Genomic DNA, 13,801 nt, shown 5'->3' on the forward strand with positions numbered 1-13,801 from the left:
GGAGAAATGAACTGAAGAGGGAAAGACGCTGTATTTAAAGCGGGGCGGAGTACGGTAACTACAGTACGGCCGGTAGACTGGATACGGACTCGGATTGCAGGGCAGGTGGGTGGGTGGGTGGGTGGGTGGGTGGGATTCCTGACCGTGGGGCCCACCTTGATGTATGTGACTTATATCCACGCCGTCCATCCGTTTTGAAAAATCATTTTAGAGTATGATTCAAAAAATGAAGCAGATTCAAGTATCAGGTGGACCATAATAGAAGAAACAATGGTAATCGACTATTACTAACTTATCGTGGGCTACAAAAGTTTTGGATCAAGTTGATATTGAAGTGGTCTCTTCATTCAGGTCTTTGTGACCTTATCAACAGGTTGGATGGAAAATAAACATTCAGGTAGTCTCCATGAAGATATTAATTTCAGTCACTACTCCTTTTCTTGTTCAATAGTCTACCTAAGATTTAGATTTAGATCTGCTTTATTTTTTTAGATCATGCCTAGGATAAACTTTCAAAATATGTAGGGAGAGTATGTATTTAAGGAACATACATCACGGTGGGACCCACCAACGCGCCGGATCCGAGAGGGGATTGGCTACTCCCCTTGCCACCAGCCCCGTGACTGGTGGTCGGTGCTCAGTGGGCCCCACCATGATGTATGTGTTTCATCCATTCGGTTCATCCATCTTTACAGGTCATTTTATGGCTTGACGCCAAAAATAAGAGGAACATAAATCGCAGGTGGACCACACTATAGGAAAACAATAGTGATTGGATATCCACCATTAAAATCCTCCTGGGGCCCACTGTACTGTTTATTTAACATCCAATCTGTTTATTAGGTCATATAGACCCAGATTAATGGAAAAAACAAAGATCAGCTTGATCTAAAAGTTGTATAGCCCCAAAAAAAATTTAATGGTCGACGTTCATTCAACACTGGTTCTTGTAATGTGGTCCATTTTAATTTGGGATATAACTCATTTTTTGCCTAATGCCATAAAATGATCTAGAAAAATAGATGGACGGCATGGATGAAACACATACATCATAGTGGAGCCCACAGAACACCGACCACCAACCATTGGATGGTTGCAGGGGGAGTACCCAATCCGTTTCCGCCAGATCTACCCAACCCGGAAGCGGATTGGCTGGCATACCACACATTAGCTACATAGCCCAAGTATTGACGTCAGCAAGTTTTGTGAGTCTTATCATGAGGTATGTGTTATATCCAAACCATCCATCTTATTTGCAAGCAAGTCTTAAGCCTTGAGGCTAAAAATAAGACAGATCTAACTATCAAGTGCACCACACTGCAAAAAGTAGCAGGGAATTTAACGTCTATCATTAAAACCCTTTCAGGGTCATATAAGTTTTGGATCAATATAAAATTATTATTTTTTCCCTCTTCATCTAGGTCTTTGTGACCTTATAAACCAATTGGATAAAAAATAAACATTATGGTGGGCACTACTAATTTTTTAATGGTGAAAATTATTATCCCCACTTTTATTTATGGTACGTTCTAATTGATCTTTGGATATAATTTGAATAATTTTCTAAAATGTTCTTAAAAAATGGATGAAGAGTGTGGATATAATAAATATATCACTGCGGGGCTCATGTAACTTTGATCTCCTTTGAACTGTTCGCACAACTCAGGAGCTTGAGGAGCTGACACCAGCCAATCGGCTTCCACCCAAACTGCGCCCTAGATTGCCCACTTTAGAACGCAACACGGATGTGTTGACGTGGCAAAGTTTTGTGGGCCTGTCATGATGTATGTGTTATATCCACGCTATCCATTCATTTGTTCCCGATCATTTTAAGGTATTCGACAAATATCCAAACTCAAGTAGACCACACCACAGAAAGCAGTGGAACAGTGACACCTACTTCAGACCTTCCTTGTGCCCACCATGTTGTTTATTTGGGAAGCGAATTGGTTGGTGTACACCAAGTTCTGTGGGGCCACCATCATTTATGTGTTATATCCATATCATCTTGGCTATTTTTCAATATCATTTTAGGGCATAACTCAAAAATAACATAAATACAAAGGTCAAGTGCACCATAGCACATAAAAGTGACTGGGATTGAATGCCTACCTTTGAAAACTACTTGGGACCACATAAAGGTTTCAACTATGTGTATCATTGTCCCGCTGATCTGTTTCATTTTTGAGCCCATGCCCTAAGAAGATTTCGCAGTGTGGTGTGGATATAGCACATAAGACGCCGAGCACATATTAAGTAAACTCTGTGAAGCCACCATTGATATATGAATCTTATCCATGCGGTCCATTCGTTTTTCTATATAATTTTAGGGCATGAGCCCAAAATTGAAGCACATCAAAAGCTTAAGTGGACCACAACACAAAAACATTGAGAATAATGATGACCACCGTTGAAACTTTATTAAGCCTCATAGTGATATTTATTTATCATCCAACCCATTCATAAGATCACAAAGACATGGATGAAGGGAAAACACAAATCTCAGCCCAATTGAAAACTTCTGTGGCCCCCAAGAAGCTTTCAACAATAGTGGTATGGTGTGGTGTAGTCCACTTAAGCTTTGGATTTGATTCAATCTTGGGCTAATGCCCTAAAATTATCTAGTTAAATGGATTGACGATGTGATTAAAAGACTTAAATCACAGTGGCCCCCACAAAGTTACTCTGCAAGCAATCTGCTTCCTAACACATACATCATGGTGGGCCATAGAATTCAGTCATGTCAACACAAGTATCAGCTTTCCAAGAAGCTTTGGATGGTAGGCTATTAATTCCCACTATTTCTTATGGTGTGGTCTACTTAAGCTTTGGATTTGTCTCATTTTTAGGGTCATGCACAGTACCAGCCATCCAGACCGTCATCTTCTAGGCCCATTAGAAACGTCCTATGTATTAAAAAGTAATTGCTTGTGGTTACACTAACAACCTGAGTTGTACTCTAGTGATAGTTTAACACCATTTTAAAAGTTTGCAGTGACTCTTCAACTGTGCGACTGAATTAAGCTTAAGTATCCAATACCATGGGTTTGACCTGAGTTGGATAGCTAGGTTTTGGGTTTTGGTCTAGGCTTGGATCAAGACCTGGGCCACATCCTTTTGAGTTTGGGTTGGCTCGGGTCAACCTTCAACCCAACCCTATAGGCTTTGGGTTATACCCTACTTTTTTCTTACTTACTTCTAACCCATTTGGGATCTTGGATTTGGAATCCATTGAAATCTAAATCACAATTACATTGGAATTCAAATCACAATTACATAAAGTTAGCAGAGAATAAGGAATGGTCCACATTGGATGGTAAAGTTGATGGTTGTTGGATAGTTAGGACCATCAAATCATCACCACTTTTGGGCTATGCCCATCGTCATAATGGCCCACCAGATCAACGATACTAGTCACTTCATATGTGAGAATGTAAGAACAGCACTTCATGGAGATTTCATGAAGGGAGATGCCTATATCAGTTGATATAGATACTGAGACGTCCCAAATTGGCCAGCACCAATTAGAGGCTGTCTCATAAGATTCATGATGCCTTTGTCTTCTCCCTAGGATCAGAATCCCCTCAAACAAATGTCGCAGGAAGGGCGTGCAACACACGAGGGCCCTCTGTTGTGTGTGTGTGTGTGATATTCACCATCTCCATCAAACATTCCACCTTATGTTATGACATGAGCCCAAAAATCAGGCTGATCCAAATCTCCTGTGGACCACACCACAGGGAGCAGTGGGGATTTGGATGCCCACTGTAGAAACCTTCCTGGGGCCACAGTGTTGTTTATATTCCATCAAACCCATTAATCAGGTGAGCCCCACTAGGATGAAGATAGTACCAACAATCAGCCTGATCAAAAGCTCAGGTGGGCCACACTCAGTGAACTTATAGGTTGTAAGTGTGATTTTTCATTGTTCCTGTTGTGCGGCTCACCTAAGTTTTGGATTGAGCTGATTTTTTTATACGTGTAGACACCCTATCCCAGGTTGATAAGCTGATTGAGTTTGAACTGATGAATGGTCAACCAAACTACAATCCTAAACCCTAACCCTAGAAGCCTAAACCTTAGGATAAGGTGTGTTTGGTTGCACCAAATATTATAAAATTTCATGATATTTTGCAGCAAATTAGACTGATTAATCACGAAATATCATGAAGTTTCATGATAGGTAGTGCAACCAAACATGCCCTTGGCCATTTTCACTTTATCAACAAATATTGCAATTCAATTTGGTCATAAGACTCCAATTTTAGTTTTGCACCATTTAAAAAATGGTGGTGACTCAACCTCCTCACATGTGGCGCTGATGTACAGTCAGACAATCTGAATTGTGGGTCCCATTGTAGATGGAACACATCTCTTAAAATCACACTGATCAAGAAATCCTAACCATCCAATTAATGACTATAAAATGGATATTTAAAAGTAAAATAGTGAATGGTCCAAATTCTAAGGGACAAATCAGATGGTTTACATTATCTTCTCAGTGCAAATTTTCCAATGTGCACCATCCACAGTTGTGTCAGCTGAGTTGGTAAGTTCCAGATTGCTTTACACCAGCACCATGTGTACAATTTAAAGAGTTATCACCATTTTTTGAATGCTGCAAAACTAACATAGGAGTACAGACCTTAATAGGTAGGCTGGACTCAGACCCAAGGCTTCCATGTGGAAACACACGCCGTCTACCATTGAGCTATGGGCTTGAAACCACCTAATGTCAATTTTCAAATTTTTATTTTTTTTAAATAATGACACCATTAATCTCATTTGATTAATAGTAGTTGAAGAGGGCTTTCACTGTTAATGACATTATTAAAAGACTTTCGCCTTTCACGGTAATGCTAAGACATGTTCGAAGAGAAGGTATTTTCCATGGCAGACACTCTTGCAAGGGAAGGTGCCTCTAAGAAGAGAATGAGCATTGGGTCCTGTTCTCCATTCTCTTAATGCATTTTTATATTTTTAATCTTCAACAAATTGCATCTATTACCCATGAAAAGATTTTTTTAAAAAAAATTGCTGATGTTTTTCTCATTGCCCCGAAACTAACCTAATGTCTCACATTTACAGACATAAAACTATAAACATTTTAGCATATTACGAATTACAAACAAACCAAAGAACTCACTTTCAAGAGCAATCCATGGATTCCTGTAGGGTGAACGGTACAAGCTAAAGGTGCGAATTATCAATTTGAATGGTCTCAGGAACAAGTAAATCATCCTCGTCATCATCCAAGCACCTATGCATTTGCATTTCAGACAGCTGCTGGAACTTCGGGACCGTCGGTTCTGTTTGCTTGTAATACTTCTTCACGAGAAAAATAGCACCAACACCTGCTCCCAAAGAGCATGAAATGGCGAAGAATACTACAAGCCACTGCAACACAACCATGCAAAATAAGAATGGCATCAGTGTTCGTTTTTTCTTTTTTTTCAACTTTGGCTATCATCAGCACAAGTGAGAATGCTTGACATGCATTTCCCATTTCAGAGTATGATGGTGGACCAGAACCATCCATTTAACCAGTTTGATCTATAAACAAAAATCAAAAATATAGAAAACTACTCAAACTGGGATAAACTAGTATGACCCTGTTTTGACTGCAGTTTCTAGAATCTAGAGTACATCATGTACAACATCATGATAATGTCACGGTCTGAGCCAATTTGAAGATAGTTGAACCAGTATGAGTTGAACCACCCACTTTACTGGTTTAGCCTTGGGTCCAGTTTTCAAACCAATGGTTTTAACTGCCATGGGACTGTGAATTGTTTATTAGGAGAGGCGAACCATTAACTTTATGTGATCTAGTCATGAGATAAGAATTATGAGGCACGCCTAAATAGATTGCGTCACAAATATCAACCATGCCTAAGTAGATTTAGACAAATACTTCTTTCAAGAAAAGATTCAGTTTCAGTTGGTGAATTTGTATTCTCAGAAGTGATAGAGCCTCTAATGCTGAGAGAATAGTAAGTAGTCAGAGCCTCTATTGTGGAGCCTTTGGAAGAGAATGGACAATCAGAACCGAGATAAGCACATCATAAAGGAAATTGATATCTCCATGCAAAAACTGAAACAGAGTTCTTAATCACACATGCCCTGATTTTTTTACCAAGGGTGTCAAGAGGTGGTTGGGCCAGGATGTCAGCTCTTCAGTCTGGGCTGCCGTGGGTCAGGTTTTGGCCAAGACTCCCAGGCTCATAGTTGGTGCATCGTGTTCGGTCGGGCCAGGCTGCGCCTGGGCAGTGATGTAATGTATATGGTGTATGTTTGTCTGCTATATACATTAATATACATATAGAAATTGCTTATGAGTGTGGCTCAGGCTCAATGAACTTTTAATCGGGTTGGGTTGCTTAAAAACCTTGCCAGTTTGAGTTTGGGTCAGGCTTGGGATTTGTATTTTAAGATAGGGCTAGGGATGGACTTCCTTAATAATCACTCAATACACCCTCCTGAACCTAATAAGGGGTGAACAATATGCAGATAAGCATGCTTCTTGTAGTTCAAGTGGTTTTTCAATCCCAAACCTTTATATAGGGCTAGGGATGGGATTTGTATTGGTATAAGTCAGGCTTGGGATTTGTATTTTAAGATAGGGCTAGGGATGAACTTCCTTAATAATCACTCAATACACCCTCCTAAACCTAATAAGGGGTGAACAATATGCAGATAAGCCTGCTTCTTGTAGTTCAAGTGGTTTTTCAATCCCAAACCTTTATAGTTCGCATCTGACTTTTGAGCAACAATCAGGACTTGTTTACTTTTAAATACTGTGTGAATTTTCTAAATACATTTTCAGTTAACCTAGAAAAAAGAAGAAGAAGAAGAAGAAGAAATAAGGAATCTGCATCTCTAAAATATTTAATGTTTCCAATGTTTTCTTTGTAGCCATTGCCTATGAATACAATATTGAAACCAACTTCAAGTCACATAGTTCATATTCATACACACCTGGTTATTTTTTCTAGTTTCTACCTGTGGCAACCCGCCGGAAGTTGAATTAGTTGTTGTAGTATCTGCCATGCATAGGAAAAATGATGAGAAGAAGCACAAGTAGAAGAAAGCCATAATTCAGAAAATGTTGAGGTCTCAATGAATGCTAGTGAGGAAAACTGATGATTTTGGCATTGATGCAACCAAAATGAGGCTAATGTTCATCGCAGACATGCATGCTGAGGCACCAACAACAGTGCCCCACATGTGCCAATGTGGCAAAAAGTGTATGCTGGAATGTTCATCAGGAAAGCCCTGTGTGAATGTATTCTAGCATAAAAATCAGGCTGGACAATTATCGGCTGAGCCCCACATGTACATTGAATATGAACCATTGGCTATCATTTACTAAAATTCTATTTTCACGTGAAGCACTGCATTCTTTGTGCCAATTCAGCAGGTGTTTGGAAAAGTAATGCTTGTATATGTTAGATGCCAGCCTAAAAGCTTTGCAATTGAAATCTAGTGTATACACAGTAATATGTACTGCATATATTAGATGCTAGGTACAGCTTCCACTGTATTGGATCATATAGTTAGCTAGCTCAGCATCTTCACAGAGCTCCATTGTTGCTTTAGTCTTATACAGTAGGAATCTAATATGGCAAGAGCATATGTATACATGATCATGAACAGAGAATGTCCAACAAAGGCATTGTAGGCCTGTGCCCTATAATGAGTGAAGCACATTCTAGAATAAACAGTACATGTTAACAAGTGAACAAAAATATTCATAAGCATCCATGCTCATATTGTTCCGAGGAATGCTTTTTATTTCCAAACCAAAGTTAATACAGAAAACCATGACACCTTTTAAAACGATTAGTTAAAAAAACTGTACCCACACATAAATCAGTTTCTAGCTGGAAATTTTAGAAAGAAATAGCCACATATCACAACCCTGAGATAAGTGTCCCAAAAACTAAGCAATTCTTCATTCAGTAAAATCTATGCACACAATATGACTGTGGAGGACTTTTAGCTCATAAACAGAGAAACGCTGGTAAATTTAATCCAAAAGTTTCAATACGAATAGAGGTATATACATAATGCAAAAGCCAAGAATGTGTCTTCATGCTAACAAGTCTAAATAAGAATCAGAAGAGGTATTATAGGGTCATGATGCATAAGAACAAAAACAGTGTCCTAACGCACCAGTCTATACATTTAAGGCTCATGGTTCTGTGATCACAACCATTGATATGAAGGAAAGTTGATGGATGAGTGATTTGTACAGAAGTGCAGATTAGACAATTATGCACCTATAATCATTCGCCTAAAACTAAATGGATAGAATAGCAACAGCTTGAAATGACAGACACATATCAGATGAATAGAATCATCCAATCAAGAAATATTCAGGTACATATCTCATCCAGGCAGGGACCAACATATCAACGATCTGGGTCACTGGCACATGGGTCCCGCTTATACATAACGGATGCATCAAGATACTTGAATATTCCAAAGCATCAGGACCTTATAATCCCTCAACCAATAAAGTTTCTTATGCAGAAACTGTTGTGAATTATACAGATTAATGTATTTCTGTATGATGTGGAAACCGAAAAGTGCAAAATAATCAGAAATCAGGACAGGCTGAAGCACGTCTGAAACGCTGTCCTTAAAGCGTTATTTGCCCCTACTCAAGTGAATTGAGTATGCTGATAGGTTATAGGCAAATAGCTTCTAGGATACGACAAGCCTGGTGTGGGTCTGCGTTCAGCAAACATGAAGGCCCACCAAATGGAACTCACTTTTACACACTTTTTGGCAGTATTACAATATAAAGGAAAAAATCCCAAAAGAAGAAGAAAAGAAGAGAAAAACTTCTGCACAGGTTAGTTCAAATCTTCAGCTACTGGTTCAGTTGAACCGTTCTAGACCACACCGCTGGTCTGTTCTTTAAGCTAAGGTTTAAGCCTTGCTATGTTGCTGGAAACACTAGAATATATGAGTGGAGAAGGGCTGGCTGTCTCAGTTCGTATGGGTTTGCTGGAGTGAGTTGAGATGGTTTGGAAACCCATCCAGGTCCTCCTTTTATAGGCCAGGATGGCTAAGGAGTTATGGTCCAGAGACTTAAATTCCATTAAGCCATTTCTGGCTGTTGGAAAACTAGCCGTTTTATGGCCGTTTGCCGACTATTGTGCATGGACCATCAAGCTGCTGCATGCTGACTGTTGTGAGACAACAGCTAGCCGTTTTCTAGCTGTTGGGCTAGTCATGCAGCAGTTACAGCTAGACCCTGTACTAATGGCTCAGCTGTTACAGTTTTTGCTATAACAGCTCTTTTCAGTCCCTCTATTTATACTGAGAAATTTCTCTCTCAGTCCTTTATTCTCTCTACTAACCAGCCACCCGCCATAGCCACTTAGTCGCACCGCGACTCGCACACGTCTCGCTCCGGTTCGCTCAAGGTTGCGAAGAAGCGACCCTCTACGACACGATGCAGACGTGCAAAGTGCGCCACTAGTGCCTCTACAGCCACACTGCCTCACATGCCTACACCCTCGCACCGAGCCCGAGCCCGTGACTGTGACCGAGACCGAGACCGTGACCGTGACCGTGCCCGTGCCCGAGCGCTCGCGCTCGCGCGCGGGTCCATAGTCCACGGACTAGGTAGGTAAATATTATAATACTCCACATCCTTCATATAAACCACAGGTTTTTCTCCTCTCTTTTCCATGTGGGACTATTCCCAAAAAACCCATAGAAGAGTGTTTTTTCAAAAAAACTTTTTATATTATATATTTTTTATTATTAAAATATTTTTATTAAAAATCAATATTTTTGCAACAGAAACTACTGCTGAAACAAATATGCATGACAATCCTGACTGGGTGATAATTACTCCAAATCAAAGATATGGAAGTCCTGCACAATCACAACTGCAGTCCAAAGCCCCCAAACCCTATACCGAAATAACCCAAGCAAAAAAGGGGAAAAAAATCCACCATGAGAGATATCTCCTAAATAACAAGGTCAAATCTTGGAGTCTTCACAACAATGTCTTTAGTTCCATTCCCCTTTTATAGCTTGTTTCCTTTTGTGGAACCTATGGTAATTGGTGTTCCACGGTTTTTCTTCCTTCCCTTAATAACGATCCATTATCTTCCTTTCAAACAAACAAAAAGGGCAGAATTTAACAATTGAGTTCTGTGCAAGTGAATGGAACACGAACAGAGGCAGAAAAATGGTAGAATTAATTAAGGGAGCTACTAATTACACCCACTATCACTGATAAATACACCCATTGTATAACCAAAAGAAGAGAGGATGGTGTACTTATCCATCATAGAGGGTGCTAATAGCAGTTCCCTGAATTAATTGACAAAATGTAACTAGCATTTCTGGGTTACTCTAATTTGAAAATCCTGTGTGCAAGCGAAACCAATACTGCACCCTAACAGACAGTTACAGAAGTCATATGAACCCTTTGACTGAAGCTACTCTACATCAAAGAATAGTAGTTATTTAAACCAATGGCATGGAAAAGGGAAAGAAAAGAGGAGATGAGTGATGAGAGAATAACATTCTCCCCTCTAAATTTATCAGACAGACCTATGATTGATGTGGGTCTAAAACCCGTCTAATAATAACCATAAATGAACAAATTCAGAAGAAGACTTTGGTATATGTTGGATCTGTATTCCCAACAACTGCAATAAGTATTAAATCCCCCGGAACCATGTCTAGGAAACAATAGGAAATATCAAAGATAAGGATTTTCTATAAACAATATCCAGCAACTGCCTAATATTAATTATGTACCTGAAAGACTAGTCAAAGGCTCACAGAGAAGCGTGATATCTTTATAGAGTTAAGATAGCATGGAAGAAGTCAATCATGTGTATTCAACATGTAAAACCCCAAAAACATGCCAACAAACTATACTTCCAAAACAAGAAGATGACTCTAGAATAAGAAATCTAAAATTCCAAGACTGAACTATCAGCCTTCTAGATCGCTCAGCATTCAGCATATGTGGAGTCCAAGGTAGGGCCCAACAGACTAGTGATCTGGTTTATGAAAAGTGGGGCCCTGCCTGTATAGAATGCTGGCCAAAAACTGTATCATGCTTCTAACCATATTCTTAATGGAAACCATAATTTATCATGAGAAAGGGTAAGGAACTGCAGTTTTGATTGCCGACATGACAAGAGTAGAAATTCTCCAATATCTCAGACCTGTTGACTACAACTAAATATATGAATAGGGCATAAAACTAATCAGAAACATATATTCAAAACGAGAGAATGAAAACTTCACTTACCAGCTCTGGTTGGTAGCGAGCAGTCCACGCTTCCTTTCCAATCTGGGGGGCATTCACAGACATCCCCTTCAACAAGGCACTCCGCCTGATGGAAGCAAAAAATCTTACCACAGGGAGCGCCAATGTACTGACAATGCTCCCCTGTGTACCCAGGTAAGCAATTACATGTGTAGTTCTCCCCATGGACAATCTCGTTACATCTTGACCCATGCTCACACCAGAATGAATTTGTTCCGTCGCACATGATCTGTTCCTCATCACAGAACTTCCCCCTAAAATCGATAAGGACACGAATCGGAAACCATAATAATAAAAATTATTAGTGTTCTTACTAACATCTTATTATTGGTACTGTTATTATTGAGATTATCTATTCTTTGCACCGTGTTCTATGGCTCCAAGTCATGCATTCCCACAAAAAAGTTGGGCATGTCGAATTATGGTGCATGATGTAGCCCATTCATCAATTGGGTCTGCAGTGGACTAGCCAAGGTAGAAAAATCTCACTAATTGGATGATCTTAACCGTCTGATCTGTGAGATTGAAATGAATAATATAATGAAATATTGCCAAACATTCAACATTGAACAGAAAAAAGTCCATCAGTTGGATAGGCTAGATCTTCCAATCAAAGAGCAGTCCATCCAAGCTCTGATCCACCTGATGAATGATCTGGAACACAGATAGTTGTCCCATGTCTCCAATCTGAGTGCATCATAACTAATCAATGGGGGCACTGATGATCATGAGATATGGCACAATGCTCAATGATCCAGACAGGTCACCATCTGCTTCCCACTGGGGACAATTCACACTAGAAAAACCCCACTAATTGGAACAGCCTAGCGATCCAGTTAGAAAACCTTTCCCCCTTCAATCCCGACCATCAAAAAAAAAAACAAATCACCGATCTAATAGTTAACATTATCCGATCAGCGTGATTTTCCTCCGACGGCCAATCCATGGCAGTATCCACCCAGTAAACGACACAGATCATGAAATTTCAAACGTCCAGCTAGGGCACAACACACCAGATCAGGGAATTGGCGCAGTAAGCACCCAAGCACAAGTTAGATTTCACCCGTAATTAAATAATAATAATAATTCGTTTCTATTAATTGAAATTCATACCCAAGGAATGGGCGTTCCCCGTCGAAGATGGTGGACGGATCAGGAAGACTGCAGATGCAGGCGCCGGTATCATCGCAGGAATCTGTTTTGCAGCGCTTGTCGTCGCAAGGAAGAGAAGATGCATTGGAAGGAAATAGGAAGAAGAGAAATAGCAGAAGCAGCTGGAATTCGCTCCTCGTAATTTCTCTCCTTGGATTCGACATTTCTGTAGGAAGGGTGTAGAAACCCTAGATCTTCTTCACATTCTCTCTCTTTCTTTCTCTCTCTCTCTCTCTCCCCTGTTTTAAGAGGAGAGAATCGTAGGGTTTAAGGCAGAAAATGATGATGAAAAGGGAAGGGAAACTGTCGCGAGCAGGGGCAGTTGGAATGACGGGATTTGGACATGACCATAGTAGATATTACTAGGATAAAATTCTAGGTTTCTTGTCTATTTTGTAGAAACTGAGGGTGTTTTTGTCATTTTACCATCCGTGGGTTTTGGTACGTGGTATTGTAAGATTGGTACGCGGCCGCGTCTGTTTACAGTATACAAAGGCTTTCGATTCTGACAAGTGGGCCCATTTTTCAGTAATCCAGACCATAGAATCCATTTTGGAAGATTCCAACGGATAATTTGAGACTTTGTTTTAATTGAATATGGACCACTGTGCATTACTGTTCTTGACCGTCTATCTGTAGGCCAGAAAAAGTAAGGATAAAAATTCCAAATATAAATTATTTTTAGGATTCGTCTATTCATTCTGCGATACAACAGACCAATGGTCTAGATCACCGATTTATACGCCTCACTTATGGAAATTGAAAATCTAGTAGTCTGTAAAAAGGTGCAGGTGTACGTACCATACGATTCCTCCTTGGGACTTGGTGTATTTGTACTGGTGTTGATTTAGAGGTCAAACGATACATAATCATAGTTAATAGTGTTGGGGGTAACTAACGAGGGTGATTTTTAGAGATCCAATGCTCGGCTTTTAAGTCAATGTGCCAAGGAGGGAAGTGGGCCCCATTTACACCAAGACCGTCCAATCTTGATACGAGGGTGACGATATCCACTCCACAAAAGTAATGGGGTTGATTTAACCATGGATCATTTGCAACGAGGAAGATCCCCGAGCAATGTCCATGGATCAAATGCTAGTACTCCCACGCTTGGATTGAGCTTTCTCCGGTCTTAACAGGGTGAGATTTGATTGGAAAGCAGAGAGGTGTCAAAGATCGAGTCCGTTGAGTACATGCTTGTCCCAACAGATTTTAAAGGAGCTTCGGTTCTGCCTTCCCATCAAATCGTCCCATATCTGGAGATAAAAAAAAGAGTTTTTTTTATTATTATTATTATTATTATTTTTACTTACACACTAAAGCGTACTAGGACTAGAG

The 13,801-nt window shown here is 40.0% G+C and overlaps 1 protein-coding gene across 1 annotated transcript; it reads right to left on the bottom strand.

The window, feature by feature from the left end:
* Positions 1–5,142: 5,142 nt before the first annotated feature.
* LOC131250137 (uncharacterized) lies at positions 5,143–12,706 on the bottom strand. The gene is made up of 4 exons (XM_058250758.1): positions 12,425–12,706; positions 11,294–11,565; positions 6,979–7,043; positions 5,143–5,397 (listed from the first exon to the last, which is right to left on the bottom strand). The coding sequence occupies exons 1-4, from the start codon at positions 12,625–12,627 to the stop codon at positions 5,191–5,193; spliced, it is 747 nt and encodes a 248-aa protein (XP_058106741.1). The 5' UTR covers positions 12,628–12,706; the 3' UTR covers positions 5,143–5,190.
* Positions 12,707–13,801: the final 1,095 nt, after the last annotated feature.

Source organism: Magnolia sinica, chromosome 6 (assembly GCF_029962835.1).
Source record: "Magnolia sinica isolate HGM2019 chromosome 6, MsV1, whole genome shotgun sequence".
Lineage (NCBI taxonomy): Eukaryota > Viridiplantae > Streptophyta > Magnoliopsida > Magnoliales > Magnoliaceae > Magnolia > Magnolia sinica.